At 37.2% G+C, this 14656-nt stretch overlaps 1 protein-coding gene across 1 annotated transcript in view; it reads left to right on the top strand.

Annotated features, from left to right (window-relative positions):
- LOC145467313 (uncharacterized) overlaps positions 1-14656 on the top strand; it is a 152889-nt gene that overhangs the window by 86823 nt on the left and 51410 nt on the right. The window contains exons 22-30 of the mRNA XM_081450853.1: positions 640-936; positions 1246-1545; positions 1831-2127; positions 2570-2866; positions 3176-3472; positions 3933-4229; positions 4623-4922; positions 5225-5521; positions 5988-6287. Of these exons, the coding sequence (XP_081306979.1) occupies positions 640-936; positions 1246-1545; positions 1831-2127; positions 2570-2866; positions 3176-3472; positions 3933-4229; positions 4623-4922; positions 5225-5521; positions 5988-6287 (2682 nt within the window). The remainder of the gene's footprint in view (positions 1-639; positions 937-1245; positions 1546-1830; positions 2128-2569; positions 2867-3175; positions 3473-3932; positions 4230-4622; positions 4923-5224; positions 5522-5987; positions 6288-14656) is intronic.

Raw genomic sequence — 14656 nt, 5'->3', positions numbered from 1 at the left:
CCATCCTCGATAGAATACGCTCATCAGGTTAGATGCAATTTAATAACAGAAAAACACGTTTCATTTGTTACACGAACAAAAAACGTATTTTAACAGAAAGTTCACTAAAAGACTCCACTCATTATAACTCCCTTAACTCTCCTGTGAACTATTTTTTTTAACTATTTTTTTAAACTATTTTTCTTGAATAATATTAAGTTTCTCCTTTTCAAAAAATCAGCTTCAATTTAGTATTTCGTGGCCCTATATATTTCGCTTTCTTTCGGCCTTTTCTTCTTCTTCTTTTTTTTTTTTGTTGTATATTTACTTTTGCCATTTCTTAGAATAATATAGTAGTGGCAGTAATAGTATTGCATCTGTTAGTTGTATTATTTTTAGTTTTCTCCTTATTTTTAGTATTACTGTTAGTTAGAATCAATTCTTGTTAAAGAAAATTATCTTACTATTTTAAATATTGTTGGTATTGTAAGCATTGCTAATTGTTATTGTAATTTGAAAGTAACGGTTCTGATGCAAGAAAGTTTAGTTTTGTACAATTGTAGATAAATTGCGATGTTTTACTTTACTAATTACTTTGAGGAGATATTAAAGCTGGCCACACTCTGTGCAAAGTAAACTTGTTTGTTTGTTTTAAATCAGAACCTTACGGTGTTCCACAAAATGTGTATGGACAGAACAGCAGCTCAACCAGCATCTTAGTCATTTGGGATAAAGTTCCAGCTGATCAACAGAATGGTATCATCACGGGTTACACCATTACTTACCAGTCACAGACAGAAAATGACAATGGAAATGTTCAAGTAAATACTTCTCATCGTCAAACGGAATTGACAAATCTAAAGGAGTTCGTCAACTACAATATCACAGTGTTTTCATCTACCGCCAAGGGAGATGGACCACCTAGTGACCCCATTGTTGTTAGAACAGATCAGGATAGTAAGTAATCTATCTTGATTTTCAAGATTTTTTTTGGTGGATGTCTAGGCAAAGATGTATCAACTGCATAAACATATACAGATCTGTCTGATATTGTAACTAATAACCTACACGATATCTTTCTGGTACACATTCCCTTTTTATGATTATTTATCATGGTAAATGCTCTCGATATACAAAAAAACTAGTGTTTAAAAGGCCAACGACAAGTAGAAAAAAAACTGAAAGGGGTGTCAGCATTTAAAAACAAGGGACTAAAGCTACATCGCATTCACTACTGAATAACTCAGCTTTTAACTTCTGTATCAGAACCTGATGGTGCTCCACAAAATGTAAGAGGAGTGAACAGCAGCTCAACAAGCATCTCCGTCATGTGGGAAGAAGTTCCAGCTAATCAACAGAATGGTATCATTACGGGTTACACAATTACTTACCACTCACAAACAGAAAATGACAATGGGAATGTTCTAGCTGGTCCTGATGATCGTCAAAGGGAATTGGCCAATCTAAAGGGGTGGGTCAACTACAATATCACAGTGTTTGCATCTACTGTCAAAGGAGATGGACCGGCCAGTGATCCTCCCACTGTTGTTAGAACAGACCAAGATAGTAAGTAGATTTCCTTATAAGTTTTCCTCTGACCGTTATGTGGGTGCTTACAGGTTTGTGCCATTTCAGTGAAAGACTAAGGAAATCTGGTCAGTAAAGGTGACTTGTGTAAGATTTGTTTTCAAGCTTCTGCCACTTAAGATGTGTGGCGGAAAAGAAACTCGGAAAAAGCTGTTATGAGGCTATGACAAGGATGAAAAGCAAAAATAATCAGGATTCTTTAGCATGCTACTGAGGCCCAACCCATCGGCTTCAATATAACTTTGTTTATAACTTGTATATTAGAACCTGATGGTGCTCCACAAAATGTACAAGGACAGAACAGCAGCTCAACCAGCATCTTAGTCGCGTGGGATGAGGTTCCAGCTGATCAACAGAATGGTATCATCACGGGTTACACCATTACCTACCACTCACAAACAGAGAATGACAATGGCGCTGTTCAAGTAAATGGCTCTCTTCGTCAAACGGAATTGACAAATCTAAAGGAGTACGTCAACTACAATATAACATTCTTTGCATCTACTGTGAAAGGAGAGGGACCAGCCAGTGTTCCTATTGTTGTTAGAACAGACCAGGATAGTAAGTATTTTTTTTCTAAGCATTATTTTTGGGTGTTTTTTTCAGTAATTTTATACTTCAATTTATTTCAAGAACTTCAATCGATAGAGGTGTCTTTTAAAAGCAAACATTTGTTTAGTTATAGGTAAAGAAGAAATCATGCTAAATTAATTGATACCAAAACAATCAGCACTGGAGGGTTTGTAACATATTTGAGGGATATCCCTCCGAGAAAAGAGATGATGCAATTTCATTTCCTATTCTTCCTATGTTTGTGAAGACCAATTGACGCAATAACGCGAACTCCAACTGGTCTGACCTGGCAGTAAAAATCATCTTCAAATTTCTTACGGTGTATAGATTTTACCCTGATACGTTCCATAACTAGCCTTTGGGAGTACACGGTACTTAAGCCCTGTCCCATTCGTTTGCAATGTAAATCTGTTTTTAACTTCTGCGTCAGAACCCAATGGTGCTCCACAAAATGTGAGAGGACAGAACATCAGCTCAACCATCATCTTAGTCATGTGGCATGAAGTTCCAGCTGATCAAAAGAATGGTAACATCACATTTTACACTATTACTTACCAGTCACAAACAGAAAATTGCAATGGGAATCTTCAAGTAAATGGCTCTGTTCGTCAAATGGAATTGACGAATCTAAAGGAGTACGTCAATTACAATATCACAGTGTTTGCGTCTACAGTCAAAGGAGATGGACCACTCAGTGACCCCATAGTTGTTAGGACAGATCAGGATAGTAAGTAATCTTTCTTGATTATCTAGCTTTTTTGGTGGATGTCGAGGCAAAGATGTATAAACTGCATAAACATATACAAATTCTATCTGATATTGTAGCTAATAACCTTCACGCTATCTTTCTGCTAAGTTTTCCCTTTTCATTATTATTAATCGTGGTAAATGCTGTCGATCTACAATAAAACTAGTGTTGAAAAGGCTAGCGACAAAAAGAAAAAATAAATAAAAAGGGTGTCAGCATTTTCTAACAGGGTAATGAGGCCACATCGCATTTCCTACTATATAACTTAGCTTTTAACTTCTGTATCAGAACCTGACGGTGCTCCTCAAAATGTGCGAGGACTGAACAGCAGCTCAACCAGCATCTTAGTCACGTGGGATAAAGTTTCAGCTGATCAACAGAATGGTATCATCACGGGTTACACCATTACTTACCACTCACAAACAGAGAATGACAATGGAACTGTTCAAGTAAATGGCTCTGTTCATCAAACGAAATTGACAAATCTAAAGGAGCACGTCAACTACAATATCACAGTGTTTGCATCTACTGTGAAAGGAGAGGGACCAGCCAGTGTTCCTATTGTTGTTAAAACAGACCAGGATGGTAAGTAATTTTTCTAAGCATTATTTTTGAGTGGCTGCTTCAGTAATTTTTATACTTCGATTTATTTCGAGACCTTCAATCGATAGAGGTGTCCTTGGAAAACAAACATTTGTGTGTTTAGAGCTGAAAAAGGCATCATGCTAAGTTAATTGATACCAAAATACTCAACACTTGAGGACCGTGACATATTTGAGGGATATCTCTCTGAGGAAAGAGGTGATGCAATTTCATTTCCTCTTCTTCCTATGTTTGTTAAGACCACTTGACACAATAACGCGAACTCCAGTGATTTCCCTCTCAGGTACAACTGGTCTGACCTGGCAGTGAAAATCATCTTCAAATTTCTTACGGTATATAGATTTTACCCTGATACGTTCTATAACTAGCCTCTGGGAGTAAAAGGTACTAAGGCCATATCTTATTCGTTGCAATGTAAATCTGTTTTTAACCTCTGCGTCAGAACCTAATGGTGCTCCACAAAACGTGAGAGGACATAACAGCAGCTCAACCAGCATCATAGTCACCTGGGATAGAGTTTCAGCTGATCAACGGAATGGTATCATCAAGGGTTACATGGTTACTTACCAGTCGCAAACAGAGTATGACAATGGGAATGTTCACGTAAATGGCTCTGTTCGTGTAATGGCATTGACGGTTCTAAAGGAGTATGTCAACTACAATATCACAGTTTTTGCATTTACTGTCAAAGGAGATGGACCAGCCAGTGACCCCATTGTTGTGAGAACAGACCAGGATAGTATGTAATTTTTCTTATCATTATTTGTTTTAGTCATTATTGTGTAGTTATAGGTGAAGAAGGCATGATGCCAAATTAACTGATCCCAAAATATGTAGCACTTAAGGGGCCAAAAGGGATTTTATGGGAATCTTTCCGAGAAGAGGGATAATGCAATTTCATTTCCTGTTCTTCACGCATGTTTGTGAAAGCGAGTCAATGGGCTTGATTGACCTTCAGTAAATTCCCTCTAAGTAACAACTGGTCTGATCTGGCGGTAAAAATCATCTCCAAACTTCTAACAATATATAGATTTTACCCACATACGTTCCTTAAGTAGTCCCTGGTAGCACAAGGTAATAAGGCCCTATCCCGTTCGTTGCAATATAACTCTGTTTTCAACTTCTGCGTCAGAACCTGATGGTGCTCCACAAAATGTTAGAGGACAGAACAGCAGCTCAACAAGCATCTTAGTCATGTGGGATGAAGTTCCAGCTGATCAACAGAATGGTATCATCACGGGTTACACAGTTACTTACTACTCACAAACAGAAAATGACAGTGGGAATGTTCTAGCTGGTCCTGATGATCGTCTAAAGGAATTGGTGAATCTAAAGGAGTGGGTCAACTACAATATCACAGTGTTTGCATCTACTGTCAAAGGAGATGGACCAGCCAGTGATCCTCCGATTGTTGTTAGAACAGGTCAAGATAGTAAGTAGATTTCCTTATAAGTTTCCCTTTGATTGTGATGGTGGATGCTTACAGATTTATGGCATTTCATTTAAAGACTCAGGGAATCTGGTCAATAAAGTTGGGTTACGAAAGTTTTTCAAGGTCCTGCCGCTTAATATTTATTGCATTCAAATTTGAAGAAACACGGGAAAGAAACTGTGAAAAAGCTGTTGTAAGGCTATGACAAGCCTGAGAAAAAAAAATACTCAGGCTTCTCTAGCTATTTGCTGAGACCCAACCCGTTGGCTTCAATATAACTTTGTTTATAACTTGTATATTAGAACCTGATGGTGCTCCACAAAATGTACAAGGACAGAACAGCAGCTCAACCAGCATCCTAGTCATGTGGAATGGAGTTCCAGCTAATCAACAGAGTGGTATCATCACGGGTTACACCATTACTCACCACTCACAAACAGAGAATGACAATGGAACTGTTCAAGTAAATGGCTCTGTTCGCCAAACGGAATTGAAAAATCTAAAGGAGTACGTTAACTACAATATCACAGTGTTTGCATCTACTGTGAAGGGAGATGGCCCAGCCAGTGTTCCTATTGTTGTTAGAACCGACCAGGATAGTAAGTAATTTTTCTAAGCATTATTTTTGAGTGGTTGTTTCAGTAATTTCATACTCCAATTTATTTCAAGAACTTAAATCGATAGAGGGTTCTTTTGAAAGCAAACATTTGTGGAGTTATAGCTAAAGTAGGCATCATGCTAAGTTAATTGATACCAAAATACTCAGCACTTGAGGGGTGTATGAGAATCGAGGGAAATCTCTGTGAGGAAAGAGATGATGCAATTTCGAATTCATTTTCTATTCTTTCTATGTTTGTTAAGACCAATTGCTACGATAACGCGAACTCCAGTGATTTCCCTCTCAAGAACAACTGGTCTGACCTGGCAGTGAAAATCATCTTTACATTTCTTACAGTATATAGATATTACCCAAATACGTTCCATAAATAGTCTCTGGGAGTACAAGGAACTAGGGCCCTACACCATTCGTTTGCCATGTAAATCTGTTTTTAACCTCTGCGTCAGAACCTGATGGTGCTCCACAAAATGTTAGAGGACAGAACAGCAGCTCAACAAGCATCTTAGTTATGTGGGATAAAGTTCCAGCTGATCAACAGAATGGTATCATCATGGGTTACACAGTTACTTACTACTCACAAACAGAAAATGACAGTGGGAATGTTCTAGCTGGTCCTGATGATCGTCTAAAGGAATTGGTGAATCTAAAGGAGTGGGTCAACTACAATATCACAGTGTTTGCATCTACTGTCAAAGGAGATGGACCAGCCAGTGATCCTCCGATTGTTGTTAGAACAGGTCAAGATAGTAAGTAGATTTCCTTATAAGTTTCCCTTTGATCGTCATGGTGGATGCTTACAGATTTATGGCATTTCATTTAAAGACTCAGGGAATCTGGTCAATAAAGTTGGGTTACGAAAGTTTTTCAAGGTCCTGCCGCTTAAGATTTATTGCATTCAAATTTGAAGAAACACGGAAAAGAAACTGTGAAAAAGCTGTTGTGAGGCTATGACAAGCCTGAGAAAAAAAAATACTCAGGCTTTTTTAGCTATTTGCTGAGGCCCAACCCGTTGGCTTCAATATAACTTTGTTTATAACTTGTATATTAGAACCTGATGGTGCTCCACAAAATGTACAGGGACAGAACAGCAGCTCAACCAGCATCTTAGTCACGTGGAATGGAGTTCCAGCTAGTCAACAGAGTGGTATCATCACGGGTTACACAATTACTTACCATTCACAAACAGAGAATGACAATGGAAATGTTCAAGTAAATGACTCTGTTCGCCAAACGGAATTGACAAATCTAAAGGAGTACGTTAACTACAATATCACAGTGTTTGCATCTACTGTGAAGGGAGATGGCCCAACCAGTGTTCCTATCGTTGTTAGAACCGACCAGGATAGTAAGTAATTTTTCTAAGCATTATTTTTGAGTGGTTGTCTCAGTAATTTCATACTTCAATTTATTTCAAAAACTTCAATCGATAGAGGTGTCTTTTGAAAGCAAACATTTGTGGAGTTATAGCTAAAGAAGGCATCATGCTAAGTTAATTGATACCAAAATACTCAGCACTTGAGGGGTGTATGAGAATAGAGGGAAATCTCTGTGAGGAAAGAAATGATGCAATTTCGAATCATTTTCTATTCTTTCTATGTTTGTTAAGACCAATTCCTGCGATAACGCGAACTCCAGTTATTTCCCTCTCAAGAACAACTGGTCTGACCTAGCAGTGAAAATCATCTTTACATTTCTTACAGTATATAGATTTTACCCAAATACGTTCCATAACTAGTCTCTCGGAGTACAAGGAACTAGAGCCCTACACCATTCGTTTGCAATGTAAATCTGTTTTTAACCTCTGCGTCAGAACCTGATGGTGCTCCACAAAATGTAAGAGGACAGAACAGCAGCTCAACAAGCATCTTAGTTATGTGGGATGAAGTTCCAGCTGATCAACAGAATGGTATCATTACGGGTTACATGATTACTTACCAGTCACAAGCAGAGAATGACAATGGAAGTATTCCAGCTGGTCCTGATGATCGTCAAAAGGAATTGACCGGTCTAAAGGAGTACGTCAACTACAATATCATAGTGTTTGCTTCTACTGTCAAAGGAGATGGACCTGCTAGTGTTCCTTTCATTGTTGTTAAAACAGACCAGGATAGTAAGTTAATTTCCTTTTTAAGTTTCCCTTTGATGTATGCCATTTTATTAAAAGATTCAGGGAATCTGGTCAATAGAAGTCAGTTGCGAAATGTTTTGTTTTTAAGCTAGGCTTTTTGAGATGTATTGCATTCGACTTTAAAAAAAAATTTCAAGGAGCACAGAAAAAGCCGTTGGAAAGTTATCGCAAATCTAAAAAAGGAAAAAAAATCCTGAGGATTGTTTAGCAAGTTACGCCCCATCCCATTCGTTGCATTATAACTCTGTTTTTAACTTCTATATCAGGTCCTGATGGTGCTCCACAAAATGTACAAGGACAGAACAGCAGCTCAACCAGCATTTTAGTCATTTGGGATGAAGTTCCAGCTAATGAACAAAATGGTATCATCACGGGGTTACACCATTACTTACCACTCACAAACAGAGAATGACAATGGAACTGTTCAAGTAAATGGCTCTGTTCGCCAAACGGAATTGACAAATCTAAAGGAGTACGTTAACTACAATATCGCAGTGTTTGCATCTACTGTCAAAGGAGCTGGACCACGCAGTGATCCTGTTATTTTTGTTCGAACCGATCAAGATAGTAAGTACGTTTTTAATACTTTATGCCTTTGAGTTTTGAGACAGTTTCTTACTGATTTGTTCTACTCGGGAATTCTCTCATCAGCCGAGGCTTTAAAAGTTTGTCTTGTTTTGGACTCCAGCGGCGAAAGATGTGAAAGTATTTTAAAGCTCTCACGATATAACTGGAAAACTACTCGTTGTTCAATGATCAATGCATTTTCCAGTTGTTTTAGCCTCAAGCTTTGCTAGAGGGCTTTGTTCGAAAGAAAGCTAATGTCGGTTTTGACCTGAACGATATTCCTAAGGAGGTGTCGTGACGCATTTAATCCCAATTTCTACATTGCACTCTTGGTAGAGAAAGTTAGCTAATTGCGCTCTAGGTTGGTTGTTTTATAAATTAAAGAAAGAAAGCGTGGTTCGCATGGCTTGGAAGCGCGCTATTTGTAAAAGTTCTTTGTTGCTTGCTAAACTCTAGCCCGGGCCAGTATACAGCAATATCTCTGAGTTATCAGTCGTCTTGAAATGACTGAATGATAAATGTCTTGTTTTAGCGTAAAATAACGTGGAATTTATCGAAACACAACAGTAGTCTTCGCTGTCTTGGTTAATTTGAATCCCGAAACAAGCCAAGAAAGCAACAATATTCATTCAATTATATTCAAAACGAAAAATTCCCAAAAGTTAAGTAACATGCCAAATAATGCATTGAATTTGCTGTCTGCCACCGAGAGCTCAACTTGATCTATTAATTACTTCCTGGAATTAATTTCACGTTTTCTTGCCTCTCGAGGACAATAGCATCACAGGACTGCTATAAAAAAGATAATTGCAAACTATACACGAACTTGTGTAAACATGTCCAAATCAATTTACTCAAAAGAAGTATTTTATTATCTTGATTCACGTCAGAACCTACAGCTGCGCCAGTCAATGTGATAGGGTATAAAAGCAGCTCAACCAGCATTTTTGTTCAGTGGAATGAAGTTCCAGTTGCTGATCAGAATGGTGTCATCTTGACTTACACTATCACCTTTCAGTCACTAACAACGAAGCACAATGGTAGTGTCACAGTCAACTATCCAGAACTCCAAAAGAATGTGACACATTTACAAGATTATATAAACTACAGTGTGCGTGTGTATGCATCTACTGAGAAGGGAAATGGACCAGCCAGTGAACCTATTGTTGTCATCACCGATCAGGAAGGTGAGTGATCTGTCTTTCCTTACTGTGAATTAGGGTGTGTTTCTTTCGGAAATCCAGGGAGCTTAAAGCGAGGAATTTTTTTAATTGACGAAGCGCTTTCTGCTCAAGATGTATCCTAGTATAGTTTGAACCTCTTTCTTTGTTCGTCAATACACTTGAAGCAAAGGGCTTACGCTTTTCAACGCTTTTTTATCCTAGGTTCCGTGTTTCACGTCTTTTTCACTTAGACCAAATCTGCCGTAGCTCTTGGCCTTTTGATGTACTCTAAGTATTGTTAAGATTTTCTTCCTTCTCCCCCCCCCCCCCCCCCTTCTGGGCTTCAGAACAATGATTATCCGGTTATCTGGTCTCAGGGCACCATCAAAACGTTATCAGTTAACTTTCGTTTTTCCTCTCCGATTTTGTTCAAGAGAAAGTGTCCCGTTGCCATGTTAAATTGTCATATTTCACCAAGTATTGAAATACATTGGATACAAAGATTCTACAAGGAACATTGAAAAAGCTTTCTGGGGGGAAAAACAAGACTACATGGATGGTAGTGGAATATAGTTCAGCATTTCATCTTGTGATAGCTTGTATAAAAATAAATAAATAAAAATTTCCATTCTGGCAAAATTTGAAATTAACGGATTACCTGCTTTTCTGTTCAGCTGATGTTTTTTTCTTTCCCTACTTCTGATGTATTTCTATTACAAGATGATAAAGCAAGTTAATAGCCGGCTTCCGGCCACACATGAACGTAATACAATTAAAACACAATATACTTTGTCTCTTTAAATATAACTCAGAATGAAAAAATGAGAGCACTGTTCTACTGTCAAGGAATATTCTTAAAAAGATATAAAATAGTAACCTTACTGACCTTCGTGAATCTAACCCAAGGTCCTAGATGTCTTATTTGTGTCATCGCATTTTTTTTTTTTTTTTTTTTTTGACTTTTTTTGCCGACGTACTGCGCAGGCTATCAAATGACTAATGACTTAACAAGTTCGTTTACTTCTGTTTTCAGAACAACCCACCATCACTGTACAACCACAAGCTCACGAAAAAACTGAGGGAGACACGGTTGCTTTATCTTGTAAGGCTGATGGTAATCCAGGACCGACAATATCATGGACTGTAAATGGGTCCCCAATAGGTGCAAGAGACAATTCCAGGTTCAGTTTTTCAGAAAACAAACAGCAGTTGACAATAAGGAATGTGGAAAGAACAGACAGCGGAGTCTACAGATGTGTGGCGAGCAACAAATTTGGAAATGCTACATCCGATGCTGCTTCACTGGATATTCAATGTAATGAAATATCTGATGTTGATTTAGTTACCAACTGGGACGAAAGCTCTAACTCTCCTTACAGTACAAAGCATTTTATCGTGCATTTTACTCACCGTATTTGTTTGGTTGGCTGTGATCATATAGTTCAATTATATCGTTGGCATCGAATTATCTTGTCACATCACTATGGACAATTGGATTGCTACACTAAGAAGTGGCGTCATTTCAACATATAACATAGCGTGATGCTAGCATTAGGCAGTGAGAAAGTAAACGCTTATTATACACATCTAATTTTTTGGCTCCAGTGGACAGCACAAACCAATAATGTTTAGTTATTACCTGTATATTCTTACGTGTTTACCCACTAGCTGAAATCTAAGCTTCTTCTAAGTTTTTACATTCGGATTACAAAAAGAAATATCCGAGAGTCCTTTTAAATCGAACAATGGCTTCAAGCATTAGAACTAGTTAGCGACCACTCCAGAACTCGATATCGGTGGATCAAATAAGATATTGCTAAGCTGGCACCTCTCTTTTAAACAGAAAAAAAGAAAACAACAACAACAGGAAACATTAACAGCAACAATCTTCCATCATAAGCAGGCGAATATTAACGTTAAAGCCCAATGTTTCGGCGTCATCGTGACACCACTCTCTAGGCAAAGTAAATAAATAATGCGAAGATTTGATTTATATACAGTCTCTATGAATAAACATAATAACAAAGGATCACAGGTTCTTCAAGTGCATACCTTTGCGAGAATCGACTCCGTTTGCACGTTTAGGGATGGTTTAAGTATATTTACAAAAAGCATCGATCTCTTTAACTATAGGCAATCAAATTTGTTAGGACATTTAGTAAACACGTGAAATTGTTCTTAACCATCTCTAGGTAGGTTTATTGTTCTTAAACCATCCCTAAACGTGCAAACGGACTCGATTCACGCAAAGGTATTCACTCGAAGAACTTGTGATTCTTTGTAATTATGCTAATTTATATAGACTGTATAGAAATCAAATCTTCGCATTATTTATTCACTTTTCCTTGAGAATGGTGTCACGATGACGCCGAAACGTCGGCTTCTAACCTTAAAATTCGCCTGCTTATGTTTTAAGAAATCGTTATTGATTAATCTTCCATCACTATGTTTTCTTAACCTTTTTTTTTAATTTTTATAATGTATCTTTAATAATAAATAATAATAATCACTTTATTTAACTTTATTTATTTTTAGTTGCACCTGAGATCTCCAAACATCCAAAGGATACTCGGGCAGCGGAAGGACAAGATGTTGTTTTCCATTGTTTGGTAGAAGGAAACCCAAAGCCGAGTGTTAGATGGACAAAAAATGAAGAAGAATTGAATTTAGCAGCAAATCCACGACTAAGCTCAGCTATAATAAACGACACACATAATTTGACAATAACTGATGTTCATCTATCAGACGCTGCTCAATACAGATGTCTAGCTAATAACAGTGTCGGTCAAACTACATCGTCTGCCGCGACGCTTATAGTGGAAGAATATTGTAAGTATTAATGCCAATTCACCAATCAATCAAAAACCGCGGCAATGGATTTTCATCTTTTTCGACTTTAGTAGGAAAGGGAATGTGTGAATTTTCCAATGCAAGCAAGTTGCAAGCAAGTTTGCTGGGCTGAAATAACCAGCTCATGCTTTCGGAGCGAAGGGTACAGTACCTTACGGAACTTTACGACTCGAGATGTGCCTTAACGAATTCTAATTCACAAGCCGGATTTCTGGTGCATAGAACCAAATCTTAAGCAAAAACACGGCAACCCAGATTTTTAACGGAAAAATTAGGACCGTGTCTTAATTTACCTAAGTTCACAACTCATATTACCAGTTTAACATATGAATTGTGTGCTACAGAAACTCGTAACTTGGATGTTTCAGTATAAGCTGAAATCTGAGTTGCTCCTTATTTGAATTCACGACATGCATTTCCACTGTTCAAGAAGTGCTTTGTGGAAATGCACAGGTCGAACTTTCAAAGTGTGAGTTATAAGAACTTGCAAATCAGAGTTTTTACTTCAAAAATTCAGATTTGCAGGTATATCACTAAAATTCACAACTCGTATTTTTACTCTTAAGTGTAAAAAATCGGAGTTGCGTTATTCGAAACAAAGCACAACATAATTTTATTGCAAAATTATAGCTGTGTTGCATTGTATTTGTTACAAATATGCATTACTTGGATTTTGGGATGAACTTCAAATCCTTGAGGTGCTTTATCGAAATTTACAAGTCCGATTTCCATGGCAAAAATCCGAATTGTGAATTCATTTCAGCAATGTGAGACCCATGCCAATTTTTGCTTAGAACATTAGATTTGTGCTTTATTGAAATTTCCATCAGTAATTTTGATTTAAAATTGCTAGTTTAAAGTTTTGTGAGTTGTTTTTTCAACCAGGCCCAGGATTCGGCTGGAATGCTTCTTTTTTGATAAGATGGTAAGGAAACGGTATCTGGTAATTTTGTAATTGTTTCTATTATACAAGACATATATTTGCATTTTAGATCTGAATTTATGATATACAATCTAAGTAACATGAAATTTGTAACGTATTGAGCAAAATTATTTAATTACATAATCTTTGTATCTTAGGATGCTAATACATATTTGATTTTGTAATCATTTTTTTTTTCTTTTTTTTGTTTTTTTTTTTGAGAGAGGGAAGCCAGATTATACCAGAAAAAAAGACATGGATGACCGGTTATAATCATCTGGATTATCTTTCATGGATTCGTCAAGGTTTTACGGCTTTGTAAATATCGGTGCCACCAAAATCCTCCTAACGTACTAATAACTGATCAAATGTATACCTCCCAACCATATTTACAAGAACTTTCAACGACAACTCTCCTGAACGACTAGTAACTGTGTTATAGGGTGCAAAGCCGTCAATGGTGTCTCTGTACAGTTTGAACCGATTTTATGTACCTTTTACAGCGCTATCAAATTGTGTCTTGATTTTTTTCCGCATTCTCCAAAAAATGAAACAAAAGGGAACAAGGAGAGGGAGAATACGGAATTCGCATGACGTGTATTGCAATTACCAGGTTTTACTTGAGAAAACTGGAAACGAAAAAAAAAAAAAAACCGGATAGTAACTACGTGATCAACAACGTAAAATCATCCTTTTGTAAAAATATCCTTTAAAACAAAGTTTTCATTCACAGAGAAAGCGTAACTTTATCACAGAAAGTAATATTTTTAGTGTTAGTATAATATTTTTCATGTACTATATTGAACACAAGAGACCGTGTTTTACCAAATTTCCAATCACCAAGGAGAGAGTTGAAAATACGGCGTGCAGTGGAGTATTTTTGACGAATTAACCTTGAGGTGTTTGAAAATATGGCAAAAACGCTGTCTTGAGTGTTTAAGATATCATCTCAATCGAAACTTAAACTCTGGGAAAACAGAAAGATCGATGCTCTGCTATGTAAAACCCTATGCTAACTATAGAGCACATATCGAAACACTGTAACGATCATAATTTCCTTTGTTTAAACTTGATGAATTTTTAATAACTTTGTACGGAAGTAGCCGTCTGTCCACACTGCAGCAGTCATGCATAGACAAAGGATTTGTATTCAAACTTAAAGATTTGCCATATTCCTGAAAAAAAACCTTAAGTCAGCGATTAAAGAACGCGTATGCATGTGGAAAATGACTCGTCTCAAGTCCTTTTGAGCTGTAAACTGCTTTCACCCTCAGTGCTTGTATTAACAGAGAATAATCGTTCTGTAACTACGCTGAACAGCTTCAGTTGAGTTACCTACTGCACTTTGGCAAAAATCTGAAATAAATTCTAAAGCATATACAGCAGCGAGAACTCGGTCCAGAAACGGTTCTTCTTTTTCCTACGCAATGATTGAAAAAAAAAAAAAAACCCACAAACTACCGCAATGGTATACTAGCTTAAACG

This window comes from Orbicella franksi, chromosome 14 (genome assembly GCF_964199315.1).
Source record: "Orbicella franksi chromosome 14, jaOrbFran1.1, whole genome shotgun sequence".
In the NCBI taxonomy this organism is placed as follows: Eukaryota; Metazoa; Cnidaria; class Anthozoa; order Scleractinia; family Merulinidae; genus Orbicella; species Orbicella franksi.
Note: the sequence above shows the minus strand (reverse complement) of the source record. Positions and strands in the feature narration are given on the sequence as shown.